Source organism: Chelonia mydas, chromosome 5 (genome assembly GCF_015237465.2).
Source record: "Chelonia mydas isolate rCheMyd1 chromosome 5, rCheMyd1.pri.v2, whole genome shotgun sequence".
NCBI lineage: Eukaryota > Metazoa > Chordata > Testudines > Cheloniidae > Chelonia > Chelonia mydas.
Genome location: NC_051245.2, coordinates 9,734,158 through 9,759,762, shown reverse-complemented (window position 1 = coordinate 9,759,762; position 25,605 = coordinate 9,734,158). Strand labels below are relative to the sequence as shown.

Sequence of the window (25,605 nt, the reverse complement as noted above, 5' to 3'; positions counted from 1 at the left end):
ATTAGCTGTGTTTGATATTCATGAGATTCAAACCAGTTGATTTTTTTTCATTTTTGTAAGTGGAAGTCCAGCTGGCTTTCCTCTCTACTCCTATCTTCTTTGTTAAAACATGTTTATGAAAAAAAACAAAAAACAAAAAACCATACATGCCCTTTGAAAATGTTCATATGCATATAAAAAGCTAATTATACTCGATCATTCAAACAGATTCAGCATAAATCCTTATGTGTGACATGATCATTTTCTTGTAGCCTTATTTTTACAGCATTTCTGTATTGGTATTAAGCCAGGATCGCCAAACACAATCCTTTAGGATGCCAGGTCGGTGCAGGAAAGGACAAATTCAAAAGCTTAATTGAGACATCTCAAAACTGCATCAAGGAAGAATTTATTAGAGTCACGGAAAATATTACATGTGGTCACTGTACATTGATGTTCATAGTTAAAGTGAGACTTTGCTATGAACTTATACTAAACCTATCACAGTGCCTTCTGGCTAGTCTTTAGGTTGACAGATTCAGGCTAGCTCTCTAAAAATAGTGGTGTGGACAGCGTTTCAAAACTGTGGCTTGGGGTTTGAAGCCTACCCCTCTCTCCCTAGGCCGTGGAGCCTGAGCTCCAGTTGAAGTCGCAACTTCAAAGAGCTGTCTACACAGCTATTTTTAGAGTGCTAGCACAAGTCAACACTAGCATGAGTCCATCGACCTGGGCTGGCAGGCTCGCTGCCATGGGCTACATACTGATTATTTCTAATTCTGTGCCTGTATTTGGCTAACTTATCAGCCATTAAAAATATCGTTTTGTAAAGTAAGGAAGAATGATTGTCCTTTCCATATGAGAACTTCTTTCCAAATTGGGAAACGGTTAGATGAATCCATTAAAAACTTTAATTCCAGGTGAAAACTGTTGTGTGTGTTTGTTTGGGGGTGGGGTGTTCAATTATCCTGTTTCTTAGGCTAATGAGAAATCACAATATATACCGTTATAGGCTGCACACTGCATGTATCAATGTCCAAGTTAAGTGCAGCAATGGACTTCGGTTTCTAGGTCCCAAAATATAGTAACCAAGACACAAAAATAAATTCACCAGCAAGTGCTCGATCTCTCTTCTGCAGCCTCTTCCAATCATCCATGACATTGGAGGAAGTTGCCTATTTTACCTACATGGCTTAAGTATCTTACAAGTAATATATGCAGGAACATCTAGGCCCAAAGTGGGAAATAAATACATGTTTTCTAAATAATTGTCATTTTTAACCTTATAATAGTGGTAACTCAGAGACCCCTGTCCTCCAGGCACTCTGTGCTATCAAATGAGCAGTTCTTGCCTTCAGGTGCTGTCTTGAAAAGTCCATAGATGGCTCAAGAAAGTCTCCTTGTTGAGCACTAGATGATATTTCCATTTCCAGCAAAAGCAGCTGATGGGTTTATTTTCTCCAATACTAGAAAAGACGACAAACACAGTAGGACATTTATTCAGCTTTGATATTCGCAGAAAATCAGTTAAGTGTAATTGTACTCTGGGCTGTAGATTTCACAACTCCATAAAATGCTTAAAGGCAGGTGAACCTCATGACCCTTAGCAGAACAAATATCTATGAAACACACTCTGTTTATGTTAGTTTTTCCACTTGACAAATTGTGTGTGCTGGATGAAAACTTTCTCCCCGGCATCTGAGGCATTTCATTGGGTTTACAGGGTTTGCTTTTCCAAATTGGAGAACAAAATTGGAACTTGGCAGCAAATGAGAAAGGGGCACCATCTACCACAGATTTGAGATGCAACATGGGATGCTGCCAAGGCTGCTAACTAAGCCCACAGTGCTTGAGAAACCCAAAAGCAAGTTACCCAAATATGATTTAAATGCAACTTATTCCCACTCATCCCAAATTAAAACTCTGTGACTAAGTCTTTGAACTGTTTTGCTACAAAAAATTGTAAAGCTGTACTGAAGAGTTGCAAACATGAAAATGCTGAACAGTGCTTAATATAACAATCCTGAAATGCAACTGCCTGAGTTTGTAATTTATAAGGAAAAAAAAGAATTAAATAATATGGTAACTTCCTCAACTGGAAATGGTCAAATCTCATTTCTACTATTTTCAATCTCTATAGACATGGGGACTGTTGCTAAAATGAAAATAACCATCTCCAGAGACGAGGATATTTAGTCCTTTATAAATGTGAATTGAAATTAATATGTGCATCCTCTTCTCTTGAGCAGTCACTACACAAATATATTACACTTTCTTGAGGCAAACTGTATTTAAGGGACATTCAACAAGAGAAGATTGAGATACTGAAAATGGAGATATTAAAAAAAAAATTACACAGGATCTCAGGTGTTCAAATAGATTAGAAAAAAAATGTAGGCATGTTTTCAAACAAAGAGTCTCCATAACATAACTTCTTTGAATTATGTCTCTTTAAAACATTGTCATTTATATCTATCAATATATATCACTGCTTCTCAGTAACACAACAGATCCCAAAATAATCAGTTCTCTCCATACAACATGAGCTTTACACACACACGCACACACAAAGTGGTGTGCAAGAGCACTGAAATACAATTGTTACTACAATAACCAACCTTATTAAAAGCTCTTATATTAACAGGTGAAACAAACAGCACAGACTGCATACTAGTATTTGTAAGTCCATTTTGGAGGTGGGAAGAAAAATAAATCGACAGATGGATAAACAAGCATAAACAAACAATGAACTGAAGGGCATTTCAAACAAAAAATTGCATGGCTTTATGCCAATATCTGCTGTTTAAACAAGTGCCTAATTTTAGACAGTATTTTCAGTTGCTATTTAGAACAATACTATTTGCAATTCATCAAAACAATATTATGACATAAGCACAAACTGAAAACTTCAATTTGGCCATTGTGCAAGATGACTGGTTTATTGTCAATTTAATTGAGTATTAATTGTTCCTTTGTCAACTATTTTACAGCGGTGAGTCCTATAATTTTTGTGCAGCAACTTCTCCAAAAAGAAAGCTAGACAAAGAGAAAGTTAAACTGATTAACAAGCATTAAACATTACCAGAGGATGTTGTGAAGGACAAGACTGTAATGGGGTTCAAACAAGAACTAGCTAAATTCATGAAGGATGGTTCCATCAATGGCATTAGCCAGGATGGTAAGGGATGATGTCCCTAGCCTCTGTTTGCCAGAAGCTGGGAATGAGCGACAGGGGGATGGATCACTTGATGATTACCTGTTCTGTTCATTCCCTCCGGAGCACCTGACATTGGCCACTGTTGGAAGACAGGATACTGGGCTAAACAGACCTTTGGTTTGACCCAATATGGCTATTCTTATGTTCTAAGAATGCTCTAATTCCAATTGTAATAACACACAGCTTAGAGGTGAGGTTCTTACATGATTTCCCTTGAATAATTTTTGCAATCACAATTTTTTTTAAAAAAATTGTCTCACACTGGGGTTCTCACACCCCAGTCCACCAATGCCTCACTGCTCCTTCTGTCCCCTCTGCCCTCTCATGGCTTTGGACCTTTTTGCATATGAGACCCTGAGCCTGGAAGAACGTCCTAATTAGCATACTCTAACCCCTCTCTTTTCTACAAAAATATTGCTAAAAATCCATCTGTTCCATGGAAGATTCCCGCTTCCATGACCACACACTCCAGGTTTTTAATGAGATGCATCCTCATTTGTTTTAGACTGTTTTCTACTCACTCATGCCCTTTCGGTTTATGTGCACGTTTTTTAGAGGCACTGGGCACACACAACTCCCAATCAATGAGAACTAGGTGCTCAGCATCTCAGACAATAGGCAACTGTGGCAGGAATTTTGTCCTACCTTTAGAACTCCCTATGTGTTACAAAGCACTAAAACCCAGTATACTCCAGTGCCTATTCAGCACTAAGTCTGTTTACATGCACAGGCTAACAGAGGGTGACCAGATGTCCCGATTGTATAGGGACAGTCCCGATTTTTGGGGCTTTTTTCTTATATAGGCTCCTATTATCCCCCACCCCCTTCCCGATTTTTCACATTTGCTATCTGGTCACCCTAGGCTAATATCACTTACCTTGGGAAAATCTAGATACTGAATCTAGGGGAAATATGGAGCTCAGAATTAGAGATGAGGCTGGTAACACTACCGATTAAGGTTGCCTGATACTTTCCATTGTAAGACTTCGTTTTCAGTTCAGTTTCACAGATTCCAAGGCTAGAAGGGACTATTGTGTTTTGCTTATAATTTTGACAAAACTAATTGTCTGGGCTGAAAAATGTAGCCAAAACAGTTCAGCCATTTCCGAGAACTAAGTTAGGGAAAATTACATTGTTACACACATGTTAAAAATGCTGACCAGTTTTTCTTTGGAGCTCTAGTGTGCCCTACACAATGGAAAAGGGACTTGAAATTTGGCAGAGGTGGCCTTTGTGTCAGGAATGTTTCTTTTGCCATTCTTGTGAAAATCTGCTCAAATTTGGGCAAGTTATAATCCTTACACCCACAGAATCAGTTCCACTATATGCTGCAATATATAGGCATAGTAACAAGGTGAAGGACAAAGCAGCAGTCTATATACTTCTCATCCTATTAGAAACCATTAGTTTCCTGAATCAGGGGCTCTTACAGGTACAGCCCTCAATCAATATGAAAACTGGGTTTGTGCTGCTAAACCCTAGGCCCTGTTGAACACAATTTAAGCCAGCTTTTAAATGCTTTATCATCAAACACATCTGCAATTTAAAAACAGTAGGTAAATGAAGAAAATAGTTATGAATGAACAAGTTAATTTTTTTTTAAAAAATGGATGACCAAGATCAAATCTGCAAACTCTGATTTATTAGTGCTGCTTGGAAAATGCATTAGCAGCTAGCTGGGAAATTCTGACAGCCATCTAAGACAAATGAACTTCTATTGCAGACATGTCTACAAAAGGGCTAGCATAATTCTTTAACTTAAAAAAAAAAAAGAAATCTGTTTACACCTATGTGGGTCCATACAGAATCAAAATCAGTGTCTTAGTCACACCAACTCCCCCACCCAAAAAAAGTGTACAGTTTTTTAACTTAAGGTGATAGCTTCTTAATACTTGTACTCTAAGCCCTTGTCTACACTGGGGGGGATCGATCTAAGTTACGCAACTTCAGCTATGTGAATAACGTAGCTGAAGTCGACATACTTAGACCTACTCACCGCGGTGCCTTCACTATGGTGAGTCGACTGCTGCCACTCCCCCGTCGACTCTGCCTGCGCCTCTCGCGGCGGTGGAGTACAGGAGTCAACCGGAGAGCGCTCGGGGATCGATTTATTGAGTCTAGACTAGACGCGATAAATAGACCCCCCACTGGATCGATCGCTGCCCACCAATCCGGCAGGTAGTGTAGACATACCCTTAGGGCCCTGAGCTCAGTTCTTACAAGGAATCAATCACTGCCTGACATCTAGTAATCACAGTAACCTAGAGTGACCAAGTACAAATATGAAAGATCTCTCTTTTTCTCTGCATTTTCCTTCTGTTCACATATAAAAAGTCATAATTTAAAAAGACATATTAAGTTAAGCTTATATTGTTTAACCTGTACGACAGGAGTAGTCAATAGGCGGACCATGGGCCAAATCTGGACCGCCAGACACTTTTGAACGGACCCTGAAATCTTTTTATTTACTTATTATCATTATTATTATTTTCTCAAGTCTGGACCTTGACTATACTTTGACCAAGAAATTTGGACCTTGACAAAAAATAACTGACTACCTCTGCTATAGCGTAACACGCTACTTGAAAATAAAAGATACGAGTCTGCATCAAAAAGAGAATTAAGTGAAAGATCTTTTGCCCAAAGGATAGCCATAGAAACAGTCCTCCACACATGAAAATTACAGTTTGTATTTGATTTTGATCATTCTTTTGGAAAATATTTTTTTCTAAAAATATTTGGAAGCCTGACTGGATTTTTTGAGATCAACATTTCTTGATTCTTTTCTGAATTGCAAGTTTCCTCATCAGACTAATACTTAAGGCCAACAGGCAGATTTAAACAAATCCCTGATAAATGTGAGCTAGACAAGTCAGAAAAACATTATGATCTCAAAGATGAATTAAAATGCTTTTGATTTTATTGCACAATGGTATTAGTCATTTTATCACACCCATAATGGACTACAGTCACATTAGCACATACACTTTATGTGTCTAAAATTTCATTCTTCACATATGGAAGTGTGCATTCTGATATTAAAAATGATAGCAGAAAAGGAGAATATTCCCCCATGGAGGCTTCAGAGCTTTGTAAAGATAATTAGTTGGAATACACTGTTTAGGAGCCAGCAATAAAAGCCACCATCAACAAGAGTCAGTAGCTGTGGGGGAACCGAAGCAAGAGTAGGAAAATGAGAACTTTAGTCTTACTTGCTAAAATTTCTCTTCTTGGCGATATCATGCTCAGGAGTGGCAGGTCCTCCTCTTGCAGGATTCAGAGACAGCACAGAGTTCTGTCCAACAGGTAGACTTGACCCCTAAGAACCCACCCATGCAGAGCCTGCCAAAACAGACTACTTGCAGGACTGAACAGCACGCTCCAAATCAAGAGTTTAGCTGCTCACTTGCTCCTGCAAAGGGAAGACTTTTTTGGGGGGCATGTCTTTAAGAAGGCTGTCCCCAGCTGAACACAGTGTTCTACTGCTTCTGAAGTCTGCCAGGGGAAGACATACCTAGACAAGGGGCTGCTGGTCACAAGAGAAATGTAACCACACAGTATATTTAACAGAGGAATAATTGACAGAAGATTGCTCTTATTGAACTCTTTTTTCTATTGATTTAATTTTCGTAATGTATAAATAATACAAAGGACTATCTAGCTCATGTTTTGTGAACTGTGAATCTTAAAGCTGTTTAAGATCTCAAATCTTTACTACATAGGCAGACAATTACAAATAAATACACTTCAAAGCTAAACTCTTGGGAAATCCTTAACTTGCTGAAATGTGAGATGGCAGGCCCTTAAAAGTTTCCTCTCTCCTGGTCGAGCCATTGACCGTACAAAATTACAGATACTGCTTTGCCTTAAGGTTCTGCAATGTCATCCATCACTTGGGCAGCTGCTCTGAACTTAACATTTTTTAACCATTTCAAAACTCCTTAAAGCACAGGCTGGCAAAACGTTCATCTCTCGGTTCCCACAGTCAGTCACTCTCTCTACCCCTCTTTTCACCATGAGGCCACAGACAGCCCATCAGTCTGCAGTATCTTACCTGAGCAAACTTGTGTATTTGTTCCACTACAGCTGCAAAGAGAGCGTGGACACTTTCATCAATCAGACTCTGCATGTAATGTACAGCTTCTTCATCAGAGAGGTCCAAACGGAACTTGTCCTGCACCTGGTAGGAAGAGATTAGAAAGATCAGCCCTTTTATACAGAAAGAAAACTCTGGCCCTGTAATTGTAGAATTCCATTTTTATTATATTTATATACAAACATCTTCCAAGCAGCACAGACAGCTGCCACTGGACTCAGCACAGTTGGGGTTGCCAACTTTGGTTGGATGAATTCCCGGAGATTTCATCACATGACATTATCTTTGATTTAAGAATAATCTTTAATTCCTGGAGACTCCACGACAATCCTGGAGGGTTGGCAACCCAAAGCACAACTGAGCTGCAAACAAGTATCTATGGGCAGAAGAATTCAATCCTATTGTTCTATATGCATTTCTTGGGGGGAAGGTAAAGACGGGAAAACATCTGAAAGACCAGCTATATTTAAAATGGAAAGAAAATCCTATTACTGAATCACCTTCTGGGTGTGGTGTTCTGTCCCATCTAGCGGCACTGAGACCACTTAGATACAGAGATAAAATGAGTCTGCTCTACAACCTTAGGTAACAGCCATTTGGCTTTTAGCTCATGCAGTAGAGGCTCATGCACTAAGCTCCAGAGGTCCCTGGTTCAATCCTGCGCGCCGACGGCCAGGGTTTGGCGGTGTTACAATAATCTAATTCCAAAGCAAAAATAATTTCTCCCAACAACTGAAATCAAATTTTAAAAAAAAGTTTTGGAAATCTGATTTTGGTGAAATGGCCAATCTATTAACACAGAGTTTCAAAACAGGCAGCCTACTCACTGCTCAGCTAGAGCAATGGGTGTCACTACAAGAACCTACGTAAACAGTGGCTATAAGTAAGCGTAGCATTCATTATGAGACACACCAAGTTTGATCTCTACATGTGGGCGAGCAAAAGCTCTTTGTTTTATTGTGAAAATGCAGCTGAAATATTTTGGATGGTCCTAAGAGTCGCTGAAAGCCTGTAAAGTTCCTTTTGCCTAAAGTTAAATTTAGAATAAACTGTCTTTTTGAAACTGTAAAGCAATTAAGTAAAGAATATGGAATCAGTGTAAGAATGAGCACATTACTCCTATGAAAACTGATCTCCATATGGTAGATGAGAATTTGATTAACTCAGATTACATCCTTCATAGGTAAACAGTTGATTGGAGATACTGCTACTCTTACATGATTTGTTGTTTTGACAGCAGCATATTTTAAATATGGTGCCAAAACGGTTTGCACAGTACTTACAAATTGTACACAAACTAAATGCTGAGAGCATTATAATTAAGGACAAAGCAGCAAAGTGTCTAGCTTTTATTACTAGAGAAATTCTCCAGTTTCCACTTCGTTTTTCTTACCTCCACTCTGAATAAGCAAAAATCACCCCACCCTGAGATGAACACTGCAGACCCTGAACATGCTCAGTGATAACCTAGGATTTCTAGATGGTGCCCTGGCAAAAAGCCAAGTATGTGTGTGTGTGGACAGGCATAATCACAGCTCTGAGGTAAATGAAAACAATGAGCATGTGAAAGATTGGTAGCTATTGAGCATGTGCAGTAAGGGGTGACAGAGAGGTCAGTTAACTGAGTACCTAGCTGATCAGAGCCCACTCATATCAGTCAGAACTTGTTTTAAAGGTCAGAGCTGTCAATCAGAACTCTGAAGTAATGGTTGATACAGGGCATGTGTGAGTGAGGTAATTGCTTCTAAAACAGAAAGATATATTCGGCGGGAGCTATAAATGTAGCTATAATGTAGCACAAAAGGCCAGATGCCAGCAGGCAGTTTTGGAGCCTGAGTCTGAGTCAGCAAGAGAGAGAGAGACGATCGGAAGAAGACAAAAGCCAGGAAGATGAAAAAGCTGAGAAAAAAGCTGATGGAAAGAAGCCAGAAAAGCTGCTGCAGAGAGACAAAGAGAGAGAAGAAAATCGGAGCAGAGTAAAGTTGATTGACCAGAAACTGTGCAGCAACAGGTTTTTAAAGGAATACAAAAAGGATTTATAAAGTAAGCCTGTTATTCATTTAATTAGAGTATTAGTATAGTGTAGAATAGTATATAGGGTTAGCGTGTGTGTGTTTATAAGAATGCATACGATTCTGTTATTAATTGTAACATATCTACTTAAACTTTAAAGCAATTTAAGAACTGCTGTCAGCGATGTGTTACAAACTGGCCACTTGTAACAAATCGCTTTGCTTAGCATCATTTAAATTATATACTATTGTAGTTTGAATGCTCTTTAACTCACAATAAGGGATTGTGTCTCAGGGATTTTTGTGTTTCATTTAGGATTTTAGGTTAGACTGTATTAGGGATTATTATTTACATCAATTCATAGATATTTTGTTTTGGAAAAGAATACTGCCTGTGTCAATTACTTTATCGGAAGGATATCTCCATGTCCTTTAATATTTCCTTAACAACCCTTGAAACTTATACCTCGGGAAGAACAGACGAAGTGGGCGATAGGCAGACTATTATAGCAGCGTCCCCAAATCCATTTTTCGAGGTAAAAATCTTTCTTTTCCCAACCTCACACAAAAGCTTGACTTATGTACATTTCATAAAGGTGAAATCAATGGCTTTTCCTAAATGGAGACCATCTCGTTAAGAATTGTTCAGGAGTTGTCAAGATAGCAAAATTGCAGAAGCGTCTTCCAAGCACAGACATGTCTTCCCTATATTCAAGCCTTTGTTTTAATTCAGCTGGCAACAGCTTAGCTACACTAGCAAACAGTACCTTGCTTCTCAATAGCATTGGGTGGCCAAGGAACCTAAAGTGCTTTGGGGGCATTTATTAAGCCTCACAACAGCTGGGTTAAAATGACCATTTCACAGGTGTGCAGAGTGAACAACTTCGAGGCCAACATCTTCAAAGGAAGTCCCTAAAGTTAGTCACCTAAATATCTGGCCTATTTTTCTCATGTGTTGACCACCTAGTAGCTTTCATCAGTAACTGTGAGTGCTCAGCACCTCAGAAAAATCAGGGCCCTTGTACAGCTGGCCTAAAATTGCCTCAGGTGACTTATCCAAGATCATGTGAGTCCGTACACCTGAGAATAAAACCAAGGAGTCTAATACGCTGTCTCTTCTAACCACTACCACTCTCAGCCCTGCTGTTTAAAATTCCCAGTAGCAATTTCACAGGGTGACTAGTCTCTGCAACAATTTGACTAATGTATGCCTACAGGGTACATTTTGAAAGGGCTGAGGTTCAGTCTCTTATTTTGCTGGTACAAATTTACCCCTTCATTTTGTGGCCCTAAAGAATGTTGTGTAACAAATATGAGCACTTGCACATCTCATTAATAGACATTAGGAGCAGAATGGATCATTGTACTCACTAGTCTTACCTCCTGCAAAACACAGGTCATAGAACCCAAGGAATTTCTGTACAAGCAAATCACTTTTTGAGCTATAAGTATATTTTTTAGAAAGGCACCGTCTTCACTTAAAGACTTCAGGAGATACAGAAACCTCTATGTCCCTAGGTAAGTTGTTTCAGTCATTAACTATCCTCATTATTTAAAGGCTGTCTTACTTCTAGTCTGAATTTGTCCAGCTTCAGCTCTCAACCATTGGATCGCATCACACCTTTTTCTGCTAGATTAAAGAGCTGTCCATCATAAGAAATCTCTTTCCATACAGGTATTTATAGATTGTGATCAACTCATCTGTTAACGTACTCTTGGATAAGCTGAATATATATTGAGTTTCTCAAGTCTCTCCCTATATGTTTGTTTGCTTGACTCTGAATATTTTCTGTAGCTTTTTTCTGAATCCTTGCCTATTTATCAACATCCTTTTTAAAGACTGGACCATAAGAACTGGACACAGAGAGATATTACTTCCCTACTCCTACTTTATATTTCTCGGCTTATGCACTCATGATCATGTTTGCCCAATTAGCTACAGCAACATACTGGGAGCTCGTGTTCAGTTGATTAGCCACCATTACCCTCAAAGTCCTTTTCAGAATCACTGCACTGCAAGACACTGTTTTGCAATTTGTAAGTGTGACCTTCATTCTTTGTTAGCAGATGTATGACCTTGCATTTGGCTTTATTAAAATGCATACTGTTCAAATAAGCACTCTGACAAACCAATATGGTCAGCTGTACAACTGATCTGAGCCCATCACTATTTACCACAATAAGTGTCTCCTCTGCAAGCTTTATGAGCAATGATTTTATATTTTCTTTCAAATCATTGATAACAATACTGAACAACAAAGACCCAACAATTATCTGTGGTAACCCACTAGACATAGCCCATTTATAGTTACTTTTTTATCTCTAGCAGCTAACCAGTTTTTAATCCATTTAACATAGGCTACATTGATTTTGTATAGTATTACTTTTTTCAATCTGAATGCCAGGCAAGACTAAGTCAACGACTTACAAAAGTTTAAGTATATTACATAAAAAGGGTTACCTTTATCAAACAAAATTTTAATCTCGTCAAAAATCAACATCAAGTTTGATAAGACCCATTTTACTTAAAATCATGTTGATTTGCATCCTTTAGATCTTTATTGACTATCCCATAACAGTCTTTCCATGAATTTACCCAGGACTGATTTTGTGCTAACCAGTTATAATTACCCTGGTCGTCTTTTTAAATATTGGCACGTTGGCTGTTTTCCATCCTCTGGAACACTGAAGAAGTTCCAAAAAGTGTTAAAAATCAACATCCAAAGTTCTGAGAACTCTGGCCAGTTCTTTTAATATTCCTGAGAGCAAGTTACCAAGCCAAAAAATATTTACTAAATATTAATTTAATAGTTGCTGTTTAGTATTTCCCCTAGTGATGGAACAGAAAATATATCATCACTATAAGATATGAATACATCCTTTTCCCCTCCCCTTCCACCCAATTTCCTGAAGTGCTCTAGCAACTGAATTCTGGGTAGAAAATGTGGGTGTCAACAGAGAGCAGAAAAAGCAATCGATATCAGAAATATAAAAGAAAGAAAAAAAGTAGGCTAACAAGTAAACATATGAGTGGGAAAAAATGTTCAAATTGTTTAGAGAAAACAAGAAAAGAAAAGCAAAAACCAGATGAGCAAAATGTATGGTTTTAGCTTAATACTGCGTCTTTCCTTCAGTGTCACCCCATTGATGAAGGGGCAGCAAGACCAAAAGAATCAGAGGAAAAAACAGTTTCACCTTCATCCCAGGCATATTTATACAATTGACAACCCATCACGCACATACTGATCACAATCAAGAGCTGAAAACAAAGATCACTCACTCATTGCTCGGCACCAGAACATCCTTACAGCAGTTGGTCATTTATATGTCTATTACTTGCCTAATGCAAACATTTTTTCTAAATAAGCCTCTTATTTTTTACATTATACAGTTTCAACTTTTACCAAGCCACTAGGATCCCTATTCAGAAAGGTACTTTAAACAAGCAAGTAGTCCCCAATTGACTTCAATGAGACTAGTCATGCGTAAAGTTATACACGTGCTTAAGTACCTTCCTGAATCAGTGCAGAGGTATTGTGAGGACACTTCAGCAAACATGTTAACTACATTTATCTAAGAAAAAATGAAACCCTTGCAATGCTAAACTGTGCTCTGTGCAATTCTTGTAATCAAGCACTTACTCCATCCATCTTTTAATCTGCTTGTAGAAGAATGTCCTCTTTGAGAGCCTTAAAGCTACTGACGTTAAAATGCTGTATCAGCCAAATGCTGGTAATGACGATTAAATATTTATTGCCTTTCTTGAGAGGAGACCGGCAAACATTTCTGTTCAAATATACCAATTCTAGATTAAAATTAGACTGCTATTAACAGTAGGATCAAATGTTGCTGAGCACTAGATCCTTGCATGACAGATTTTCAGTGCTGCAATAAAAATGACTGCTACAACCTAGGTGAGAAGGAATATCATAAAATGACAAATTATTTCTTGAGCTGCAGTAGTACCAGAAGCAAGATTAATGAACGTTGACGTATGGCTCTTATAACAAAACTAATACAAAGGTGTTACTTCTAATCTCTCAGTAGCAAAGTAACCCACAGTTTCTCAAAGAACAGGTAGTACTGGGAAGAGATTTGTGAGTTTCAGATCAGATGATTTTGGAAATCAAATACTTGAATGTGTGTGTTTCATATCTGAAACAGACTGGAAAAAGGCTAATGTAGTGCCCATCTTTTAAAAAGGGAAGAAGGATCCAGGGAACTACAGGCCAGTCAGCCTCACCTCAGTCCCCGGAAAAATCATAGGTTTCAGAGTAACAGCCGTGTTAGTCTGTATTCGCAAAAAGAAAAGGAGGACTTGTGGCACCTTAGAGACTAACCAATTTATTTGAGCATGAGCTTTCGTGAGCTACAGCTCACTTCACAGTATGCATCCGATGAAGTGAGCTGTAGCTCACGAAAGCTCATGCTCAAATAAATTGGTTAGTCTCTAAGGTGCCACAAGTCCTCCTTTTCTTTTTGCGGAAAAATCATGGAGCAGGTCCTCAAGGAATCAATTCTGAAGCACTTAGAGGAGAGGAAAGTGATCAGGAACAGTCAGCATGGATTCACCAAGGGCAAGTCATGCCTGACTAATCTAATTGCCTTCTATGATGAGATAACTGGCTCTGTGGATGAGGGGAAAGCAGTGGACGTGTTGTTCCTTGACTTTAGCAAAGCTTTTGACACTGTCTCCCACAGTATTCTTGCCAGCAAGTTAAAGAAGTATGGGCTGGATGAATGGACTATAAGGTGGACAGAAAGCTGGCTAGATTGTCGGGCTCAACGGGTAGTGATCAATGGCTCCATGTTTAGTTGGCAGCCGGTATCAAGTGGAGTGCCCCAAGGGTCGGTCCTGGAGCCGGTTTTGTTCAATATCTTCATAAATGATCTGGAGGATGGTGTGGATTGCACCCTCAGTAAGTTTGCAGATGACACTAAACTGGGAGGAGAGGTAGATACGCTGGAGGGTAGGGATAGGATACAGAGGGACCTAGACAAATTGGAGGATTGGGCCAAAAGAAATCTGATGAGGTTCAGCAAGGACAAGTGCAGAGTCCTGCACTTAGGACGGAAGAATCCAATGCACCGCTACAGACTAGGGACCGAATGGCTCGGCAGCAGTTCTGCAGAAAAGGACCTAGGGGTTACAGTGCACGAGAAGCTGGATATGAGTCAATAGCGTGCCCTTGTTGCCAAGAAGGCCAATGGCATTTTGGGATGTATAAGTAGGGGCATTGTCAGCAGATCGAGGGACGTGATCGTTCCTCTATTCGACACTGGTGAGGCCTCATCTGGAGTACTGTGTCCAGTTTTGGGCCCCACACTACAAGAAGGATGTGGAAAAATTGGAAAGAGTCCAGCGGAGGGCAACAAAAATGATTAGGGGACTGGAACACATGAGTTATGAGGAGAGGCTGAGGGAACTGGGGATGTTTAGTCTACAGAAGAGAAGAATGAGGGGGGATTTGATAGCTGCTTTCAACTACCTAAAAGGGGGTTCCAAAGAGGATGGCTCTAGACTGTTTTTTGTGGTAGCAGATGACAGAACAAGGAGTAATGGTCTCAAGTTGCAGTGGGGAAGATTTAGGTTGGATATTAGAAAAAACTTTTTCACTAGGAAGGTGGTGAAACACTGGAATGCGTTACCTAGGGAGGTGGTGGAATCTCCTTCCTTAGAAGTTTTTAAGGTCAAGCTTGACAAAGCCATGGCTGGGATGATTTAATTGGGGATCAGTCCTGCTTTGAGCAGGGGGTTGGACTAGATGACCTCCTGAGGTCCCTTCCAACCCTGATATTCTATGATTCTATGAATAGAGTGCCTACTGCAGAGACATTAAAAACAAAGAAGTTAAGCTTGTGCAACTTATATACAACCTCATTTTTGGAATTTAAAGTAGACCAACATTCCTCTGTATGCTTTTAAAGTTATTACTGGTTGGCTGTCACTCAGCAAGAGAAAGGAACATCCTCTGTTCAAAATGTACAGGATAAATCTGGTTGGATTTCTTTGCCTAGATTCCACAGAAGTATGTTTAAAAATTCAGCTTTTCTATTGAATCAAATTAAACATAATTCCATATAAATATTGCCTATCATGATTCATATGTTCTAGAATGAGAAGCTTGGACATAGATTCAAAGGTTGGATAAAAAAATTGACTGACTGTCTTTTAAGGCTTCAAGTTATTGTATTATTGTGGCATCTACAGCCCAAGCTAAGGACCAGGATCCCATGGTGCCAGGCCCTGTACAAATACAAAACAAAAAGGGCTTAAAGTCTTTCCACTATTTAATTGTATTGTACCTTCAGTACATTAATAATAAAATTATTTTTGGTAGCACCCAGCGTGTGCTAGGAATTTTCCAAATACAGAAGAGGCACAATTCTCATCCCCAAAACAGACAACAATAGGGGGAAAGAGAACAACTGTTACGTTAATAAATACATATGATTATGACAAGAAAGCTAGACTTCAGTTACCCTCAAGCATGGCAATAGCAGTATGTTTCTTATAGTCTTCATAAGCAACTTGACTGTGGGGAGGAGACAGACCATGAGGATGAAGTAAGGAAGGCCCTTTTGTGAGCAAGGGATAGCATGGATGAAGGCATGGAGACAAACAGAAGAAGCTGCTCACTATTTAAATTCAACGCATGAAGGAAATGAATAAAGGGCAAAACAATATCATATCTTTGTTCTGTTTATTGCAGGCCCACCTGAACTGTGAGCTCAGCTGGCTACCGAAGACAGTAAAAGGAAAATTGCAATATAAAGCCACTTTGCTATGTGATCTCAACAGATATCAGACAAAACTGGGTTAGACTTGATCAGTAAATGGTTGGGAAACATCCAAGAAACAAAAATGCCACAGGAGTTGGAATTGGAGATTTAGTAGGTGATACTCCCCTCAAAATCTTCTCTGAACCAGTGACCCAGCACAGGGCTATGAAGCATTGCAATGCTGGACAAAGATTTGTTTTAACTGATATGTGCCAAAGCTCTTCGATATTCCATTACTGCTGTACCAAACAGGTTCCACAGTAATTGGAGAGACTGCAGATAAAGTGTCAAACAAAGCCTCTTTCTGCTTTGTCCGACAGAGAAAGCTTTCATACAATATTTGTTTTAACATGGTCTAAGCCACACTTAGTTGGAAATTCTGGGTCAACTATAGAAATGATGTCTGAGTTATTGCAATTGGGAATATTTTACCTGCAGTTCAAATGATTTGAATATGAATGGAAATAAACAGAGTATCGTATAACTGAATTTCAATTGTGTTTTACAAAAGAAGTGAGAAGACATTTCACACATCCTGCTGGTTCCGTAGTCATGTAACAGTTTATTTCTTGATTCATCATGCTTATACATACTAAGCCATTAAAGTATGTTATTTTGCTAGGATTCCTTTTTCTTAGTAAGCTTAAAAATATACAGGTAATTATCAGACAAAATCATTTACAATGCTATTGTTAAAGAAACAAGTCTTATCTATCACCAATTTGAGGGTCGACAATGAACTTATTCTGGTTTGACTGGACTCCCTTTTAAAGCAGGCAGCACTGATTCTTAAACCAGTCAGAGAAGTTGCACATGAGCGACACACATCTCTCTCTGTTCCCCAAAGAGCTAACCTCTGCAGCATTGCTAGCCTGAGCTGAGGGTAGGCTAGAAATGTAATTATTTTCTCCAGATTCATTAAAAAAAAATCTCTAAGGTAGCATAGGACGGCTAGCCGTTTATTAACAAACAATATAAAGGATTGACTGCACATAAATATTCGCCAAAAGCCTGAGATAAAAGATTGGCTTTGTAGTTTGCTCAGTAGGTTAACAAATCTGAGCTCTGGGGGACAAAGAAGGGAAAACTAGTTCCAAAGCCAAACAACCCTCATGCAGTGTGATCTGTTACCAGCTCCTTCTTGCAGGCACTAAATGTTCTCCAGATGAGAAACTGCCATTGATCTCATTTGGAGCAGCATCACACAGGGAGGGAAGCACTTGCTCAGTAACAAGGTTCCAAACTGTTGTTGGCTTTAACTTGCAAAGCCCTAACCTTGAATGTCATATAAAAGTTCACAAAGCCAGAGCTAGTGCTGGAGCACCGGTGCAACATGCTCTCAATGTACTGAATTTCAGCTGCTTGCGTGGCCGTGCAGATCAGTACCACTAGGACAGTGGGCTACCTCAAGAGTGTGTGTGTGTGTGTGTGTGTGTGTGTGTGTGTGTGTGTGTGTGTGTGTGTGTGTGTGTGTGTGAAAATAGTTTTAAAATGTAACATTTTAATTTTACTTTTGGGGGGGGGGGGGGTCTGAATACTGTCCCACAAGTACTGATCATAAAAGTTCTGCCACCTGGGACTCCTTTCTTCATCTTTGTGGAAAGTTAATTTGATGCAATCTAATACAAAATGACGTGTGCTAGTTTAAATGTGTAATTTGTTTTGCTCTGTGAGAAATAGGAACAATCTAGGGAATACAGAGAAAATAACAAATCCAATGCATAGTTCTTGCCCACGCCATCAAATTTTTGGGCAAGAATTGAATATTTCCCATTGCCACAGATTTGACTTCCAGTGCTGTGCCATAGCCACAAGATAGCCTGTCCTCCCCAAATAAAGGATTAATAGATTTTTACACCAGAAGGGACCAATAAATAATCTCGTCCGAACTCCCGTACATTACAGGCCATTACATTTCACCCAGTTATTCCTATATTGAGCCTAATAACTTGTGTTTGACTAAAGCATACCTTTAGGAAAGGGATCCAGATTGATTTCAAGACCTCGAGATAGAGAATCTACCACTTGATTTGGCAGTTTGTGCCAATGGTTGATCACACTCACTGTTAAAAACCTGTGCCTGAAGTGAATTAGTAACCTGGGGGGCAACTTCAAGCCTCAAATTTTCAAGATGTTTTGCAAAACTTGAGTTAGCTCTTTAGGGCAATATGTTATCACTATTTAATGCTTATCCAAAGCTGCTTGAATGCTCCACATAGTTAAATGAGAAAAGATACCAATGTTCACATTTTCACTGAATAGTACATATGACAAGCTTTTCCCTTAAACACTCTGATAGTTATTTCACAGACTAATTGTAAGTCAATCATTGTGAAAGCTGCCTGCTACCTGTGCCTCCAGCAAGGTTAAGCAGCACTGCAGGTGTTGACTACAATTAGCTACTTAATAATTTGATCACTGGAATACAGAATTACTCATTGCAAAGTCAGCTAGTGACATTTTTAAGACACCTGTGTGCCTCCAACTGAGTAACATCCTCTAGATCAGTGGTTTTCAATGGGTTTTTCATTTGCAGACCCCTACAAAATTTCAAATGGAGGTGCAGACCCCTTTGGAAATCTTAAGACATAGTCTTCAGACCCCAATGGTCCACAGACCACAGGTTGAAAACCACTGCTCTAGATCAGTGGTTCCCAAACTTGTTCTGCTGCTTGTGCAGGGAAAGCCCCTGGCGGGGCGGGCGGTTTGTTTATCTGCCGCGTCCGCAGGTTCGGCCGATCGCGGCTCCCAGTGGCCGCGGTTCGCTGCTCCAGGCCAATGGGAGCTGCTGGAAGCAGCGCGGGCTGAAGGATGTACTCGCTGCCGCTTCCAGCGGCTCACATTGGCCTGGAGCAGCAAACCGCAGCCACGGGGAGCCGCGATCGGCCGAACCTGTGGACATGGCAGGTAAACAAACTGGCCCGCCCCGCCCGGGGCTTTCCCCGCACGAGCGGCGGAACAAGTTTGGGAACTACTGCTCTAGATGAAAAAGCAGTGTGTCTTTTGATTAAGCCGTATAGTACACATGTACATACATACCAGGAGCACCATTGCTAGGACTTAAAGAAAGGCATTTGATATCAAATTCTATACAGAAACTAGAATGCTTTGTGCAGGGATTTTTTCCATTTTGCATCTAAAGTTGTTAATGACAGTCAGCATTCAGTGTTCAAGATGGAGAATCTAGTCTTAAGTTTCTGCCTTGACTCCTACCACACTTCATAGTTCCCTGAACATGGGCATTGTCTGGTTATCTCTGCTCTACAGTATTATGTCAAAATAGTTAATTCTTTCACCTATTCACATGTTTCTTGCATTCACGTGGAGAGATTTACCGAGGTGGTGTTCTGGAGAGGACCACATCTTTTGTCTTTGGGCAAAAATCCTACCATATGGAATAGACTACACTTTCTATGAAAGCATCTAGAGTTTTCTGTAAGGTTTCCTCTACAGCTGCAGTTCTTACAGACATGGATGGAAAAATCAAGTTGCTTACCTATAACTGAAGGTTCTTTGAGATGTGTGGTCCATATCTGTATTTCACTGAGGGGTTATGTGCATGTGCCAGGAGGCGGAGCTTTTGAAAATAGTACTGTGTGGCAGTCCTCACATGTGCCCATTGCCGCTTCGTGGTCTCACCCAAGACAATAAAGGGCACAGCGTGCTGCCGGCACCTCCTGTTCCTTCTCTACCACACAGCTGTTGAATCTACAGCAGAGGGGAAGCAGGCTGGGTCTGGAATACAGAGAGGGACCACACCTCTAGAAGAAGCTTCAGTTACAGGTAAGTAACCTTGTTTTCTTTTTTGAGTGATGGTCCCTATTGTATTCCACTGAGGGTGATTAACAAGCAGTAACTATGTAGGAGGAGACTGTGGAATGGAGGACTGCTGCTCCAAACGAAGCATCAAATCATGGACTACAACATAGCGTGTGGAAGAGGTGTGCAGTGAATTCCACGTGGCTGCCTTGCATATGTCTGCGAGGGGCAAATTGTGGAGTGTGGCCGTAGCTGATGCTTGCACTCTGGTGGAATAGGCCCGAATCCCTTCAAGTGGGGATTGTCCCAGTTACTGATAGCAACATGTAATGCACCCTGAGACCACACTTGGAGATTCTTTGGTTGGAAATGGCTTGCCCTATCATTCTCTCCGCTATGGCAACAAAAAGCTGAGGAGATTTCCGAAAGGGTTTTGTCCTCTTAAGATAAAAAGAGAATGCCCTTCAAACATCTAATGAGTGAAGCCTTCTTTCCTCATTCGAGGCATGAGGAAGAAGGTAGGTAAAAGTATGTGTTGATTGAGGTTGAATTGGGAAACCACTTTGGGCAGGAACTTGGGGGGAAGTCAAAGAGACCTTGTCTTTATGGAAAGTGGTGAAAGGTGAATTAGCAATCATGGTTTCCAGTTCGCCAACCCTCCTAGCCAATTTAATGGCGATGAGGAAAGAGACTTTCATGGAAAGGAGAGAGTGACCATGAGGCCATAAGTTCAAAGGGGGCAGACGTCAACAAGATGAGGACAAGGTTAAGGTCTCATGGGGGGAGGGGAATAGATTGAATGGGAGGGTATTTTCATAGAAGGCCCTTCCAGAACCATTCAGTAATGGCCGTCCACCGGCAGGTGAAAAGCGCTAATGGCAGCTGCGTGCACCTTAATGGAACTGAGGGCCAGTCCCAAGTCCTTCAGATAAAGGAAATATTCCAAGAGTCGTGGGACGCCCACTGCTTCAGGGACAAGGTTCTGCCAGGTAGCCCTGGCAGTGAAAAGTGTTCATTTGGCTACATATGAACGTCTTGTGGACTCCTTTCTGATGCTTGAGAGGACATCTCGCACTTCCAGAGAGCATTCCTGCGCTAGTGGAGTGTCCACCAAAAACCAAACCGTCAAGTGGAGTGTGCGCGGGTTAGGGTAAAAGTCTGCTATTGTTTCGGTCAGTAGCTCCGGGAGCATCCAAAGCATGAGTGGCAGGTTCTTTGACATGCAGAGAAGTGGGAACCAATATTGGCAAGGCCAGAAAGGGGTGATCAGGATGGTTGTTGCTTTCTCCCATCTGATCTTGTGGATTATTCATAGTAGGAGGGCTGGAAGGGGAGGGGGAGAGGCATAATTTGTCTGGTCCGACCAATCGAGGACTAGGACGTCCCCTTGTGATTGAGTTCCAGTCCCTTCCCTTGAACAACAATGGGTGCATTTGGTATTGTTGTGGGATGTGAAAAGATCCCTCACAGGGATTTCCCATCAGCCAAAGATGTTCGTGATTACAGAGTCATGCAACTCCCATTTGTGGTCAATGGCAAAGTTTCTGCTGAGAGCATCAGCAATCACGTTCTGGGTGCTCGGTAGGTAGGCTGTTGTCAGGAGAATATAGTATGTGATGCACCATTCCCAAAGGTATGTAGCTTTCACACACATGGCTCAGGATCTTGTCTCCCCTTGCTTACGTAGAGGACTGTGGTGGTGTTGTCTGACATGACAAGAATGTGTCGGTCCTGGATGGTTGGTAGGAATGGACAAGGAGTAATGGTCTCAAGTTGCAGTGGGGGAGGTTTAGGTTGGATATTAGGAAAAACTTTTTCACTAGGAGGGTGGTGAAACACTGGAATGTGTTACCTAGGGAGGTGGTAGAATCTCCTTCCTTGGAAGTTTTTAAGGTCAGGCTTGACAAAGCCTTGGCTGGGATGATTTGATTGGGGATTGGTCCTGCTTTGAGCAGGGGGTTGGACTAGATGACCTCCTGAGGTCCCTTCCAACCCTGATATTCTATGATTCTATGAATGCCTGGCAAACTTTGCATGCTTACCAGAGTTCCAGTATGTTTATGTGCATCCTGGCCTCTCGTGTTGTTCAGGTGCCTGTGTCATGCAGTTGCACATCTGGGCACCCCAGCAAAAACAAGAACAAACATTACTTCCAGATTCCTGATTCCTGCTACTGGATTGTTAATTAGTGGAAGTTAGTGAAGAACAAACAGCTTTAATGTAGTAATGTTCCCTACCAATCACAACAGGTCAGCCATCTCTTAAGCCATACTAGAGCTGACTTGTGGCATGGTACTGACTTACTGGAACATCCCAAATCCAAATCAGATGCCTCACATATGTTGCTTCATTGGTATGAAGCGCTGTCTAGTGATTAGAGCAGAGAATCTCTAGAGCTTATCTATTTATCCAATGTGTATAAGACCTAATTGCCTCACAGATGTACTAAGAGAATTAGTTACTGCTGAAGTACTTTATACTGCCTTTTACCAAGGATCTCAAAGTACAAGAGTGAAGGGTTATTAATAAGTTCCTCTTTCCTGAACCAAAGGACTCCCATTGACTTCAATGGGCACTGGATCAGGCTACCAGTTCTGCCAGTGATAACTTCTGTAACCTTACGCAAATCCCTTCACCGACCTCCATTTTTCTGTCTGTAAAATGGGGGCATATTATAGATGCAGAAAATTTCAACCGGTGAAATATCAATGAAAAAAACAAAGCCTCCCCCTTTCCCTGTTTTCTGACAAACTCTCCTACTCATCTCAAAGAAGTGCTGTGCGGATTAGTTAATATTTGCACAGGGATTTGAACATGCAAAGTGCTTTATAAGTGCCAAGCATTATTATATTCTCCAGCAAGAAAATTGCTCCACTTGAATATCACTGCCTTTCTGCACATACTTAACTACCCATACTGTAGTTAACAACTGCTTGCTGGGGGCAGGGGGACTTTTCTAACATATCCCGGCCTACAAATGAAACAATAGTGACATCTACTGTAATCAGTGGACATTTGAAGCAGAGCTCAGTCAATCTGAGCACTGTGTTCTTTAATGCTTGCTGAGTTCTGTGTGTCTCGATGAATCACTGGTCCCTGATGTTTTCTAATTTAAAGGTCACATTTGCTATGAAGGACAGATACAAGCCATCTGGCTGTTCTGTTCAAAATGGGAGGCTTTTTTAAAAACTATTTTTCTAAGTGTGACAATAGTGTACGCTCCTTATATCTGGAGAATGATGATCCCCCTTTTGAGATATTGGCTTTGCAATTGGTTGCAGATTTCAATCATTATTAAAAAAATATAGAATTGTCTTTTTGAAAAAAAAAACACCCCGCAATTAGCAATTACTGTAGCAGCTGCATTTTACTGAAAGCAAGCTGTGTTGGCAGGGAAACATAATAGGCATTTATATTATGATTACTAGTTATACAATGTTAGTGGAACATACATAGATTTTAAGGCGGTCCCTATTCTGGAAATCTTCAGATTTAGCGAAACAGACCAAAAAACAAACAAACTGGAAGATTCAGAAAAAAGGGATTCCCTTGCCTGAGGCCGGGGGGTGGGGCGTGGGCAGCACTAGGGAAAACTGCCTTTCCTTCTCATTCTAGTTTTAATTGCGTGACATTCTGTGGGCAAAGTGGGTGTTTAGAAAGCACTACAACTAGGGGTGGGACATTGCGAGTGAGTTCCATGCAGAGGGATGGGGAAGCACGAAGCAGGTGCTAGTCGCTGTGACTGTTTCCTTTGTAAGTAGTGATGGGAGGAGAAGATGGGGAGACCAGAGGCAAGACAGATTAAGGCTGCTAGTTTTCAGCTATGGTCTTCAGAGCCATTTGTCACATGCTGAAGCATTTGCTATCATCAAATGCTGAGACTTCCTGCTAGTTGTAGTCAAGACTAGGAGTGCTCCCAAGGCTGCATGTTTGTTTTTTTGTTTTGTTTTTTGCTGGGGGTGGGGAGGGGCACTAGTCCAGTTTCATTGATTTGCGTATCCGTCAGCTAGGTGTTTCTATTCACTAAGTTTAGTTTTAGTCCTGCACAAATTTGAGGGGCAGCAAAACAGTTTTTTTCCCTGAGCTGGAGGAGGTTCGCAGCCCTGGCATGTACTAATACATATATGGAAACAAGAATATTTTTAAAGTTGGAAAATTGGGGAAATTTTGACTTGGAAAGATCTCATTTAACTTTTTGAAGTGCTACCAACAAAATATGTAAAATTTAATTGTTTGAATCTGATATTAAACATGAAACTGTCCAATTAAGTTAGCATCAGTTTGCATGCAGAGATTTGAACCTGAAAAAGATGGTTGTTATTGAAAATAAATAAAAAGACAGGGCCTGAGTTTCAGAAGTACTGTACATCCACATCCCCAGCTGAAGTCACTGAGAGTTGTTGGTGCTTGAAAAATCAAGTCCATATAGTTCTGTATTTGCTGTCAGGGCCGCTAATGGGGTGGTGTGACCTAATGGTCAGTCAAGAATGGAGTCAGGGCCGCAGTCGGAAGTCAAGCCGAAGGTCAGAGTCAGGAGCCACACCAAAGGTCAGTGCCAGGATAGGAATCAGGAGACACATCAAAGATTAAGACAGAATTGGAGTAAGAAGTCATGCCAGGGGTCAAGCTGCAGTCAGTCAAAAAGAGTGATAACAGGAGCGACAAGTGGGAACCAGGCAAAGAGGCAGAAAATTGATCTCAGAGGTCTGATCACCAGCAGACCAACCAACTAATTGCTCAGAGAAGGGGTGGGACAGGAACAGGAAGCTTTATATCTAGTGGTGTCCAATCAGTAGTCTGCTGCTAGTCACCTGACCCAGCTAAGTCTCTGGGTGTAGCCTCTGGTAGTGGGGTGTTTAGCTACAGTTCCCTCATCTGACTTTGCAGTACAGTGGTACAGAGGACAAGGCTCTCACTCAGCCAGGCCAGGGTTCAAGACCCATAGCACCTGATAATTCTTCAGTTAGTTTTCCTATCTTGACAAACAGCGAAAGTCACAATTTGGCACTATATCTTGCTCTCTGAATAAAGAATGCAAAAGCATCTTCACAGATGAGGTAGGAAGGAAGCCCTGCTCCACTTGCTCCGTCCTGTGCCATAAACCATGTCAAACAGGTATAATCTATACTTATTTTACAGAAAGCTGTACATGACACATGCTGCTATTTCCATTTTTTCTTCCCTATTCACATATTTCACAGCTATCGGACTCAAGTGATATCTGGACAATTTGCTTTCAGTTAGATTTGAAGGTTGATTATAAAATTACATTCTGCCAGCTAGTCCCTTGAGATATAACACATGCTTCAGGAAAAAAAAAGATGATTCTTTAGAGAAAGCAGCCTCAATTTATAAAGAACTTGCCTTCCTGTCCAAACCTCAGCTTGCCGATATTTTCCTCTTAATTCTTTATGCTTTTGCCAGTGAGAAGGAAAATACCATGTATATGGTGCTAGCAATGGTTTAGAGAGTCATAATTTTGAACTCTTGGTTTCTCAGTTAAAGGCCATCTCTTGTGACAATCAAATGTTAATCTCAAAATAAGTATTTTCTGAAAAAAGTCTACTTACATTAACTTTTTTTTTTTTCAAAAATATTCTGTTATTTCACTATTAGTGTAGTAAAATCAAAGACTGATTTCATTCCATGGAATCTGCTTTCATGCAGCTCCTTGTCAACCGACTGTGTCACATCCTGATTTGCACGAACAGGAAAAAAAGGGACACTGCGCTCACAATTCATCTGCATACACCTACAGGGAA

At 40.6% G+C, this 25,605-nt stretch overlaps 1 protein-coding gene across 4 annotated transcripts in view; it reads right to left on the bottom strand.

Moving 5' to 3' along the window:
* Positions 1-372: 372 nt before the first annotated feature.
* Positions 373-25,605, bottom strand: part of PIK3C3 (phosphatidylinositol 3-kinase catalytic subunit type 3) — a 132,672-nt gene continuing 107,439 nt past the window's right edge. For 2 of the 4 annotated variants that reach the window (XM_037902443.2, XM_037902442.2), the window contains 2 exons: positions 7,248-7,373; positions 373-1,442 (listed from right to left, as the gene is read on the bottom strand). In XM_037902443.2, the coding sequence (XP_037758371.1) occupies positions 1,428-1,442; positions 7,248-7,373 (141 nt within the window). In that variant the 3' untranslated portion in view covers positions 373-1,427. Of the gene's footprint in view, positions 1,443-7,247; positions 7,374-25,413; positions 25,596-25,605 lie in introns of those variants that run through there. The other 2 variants (XR_005225897.2, XR_006290845.1) reach the window with 1 other exon arrangement.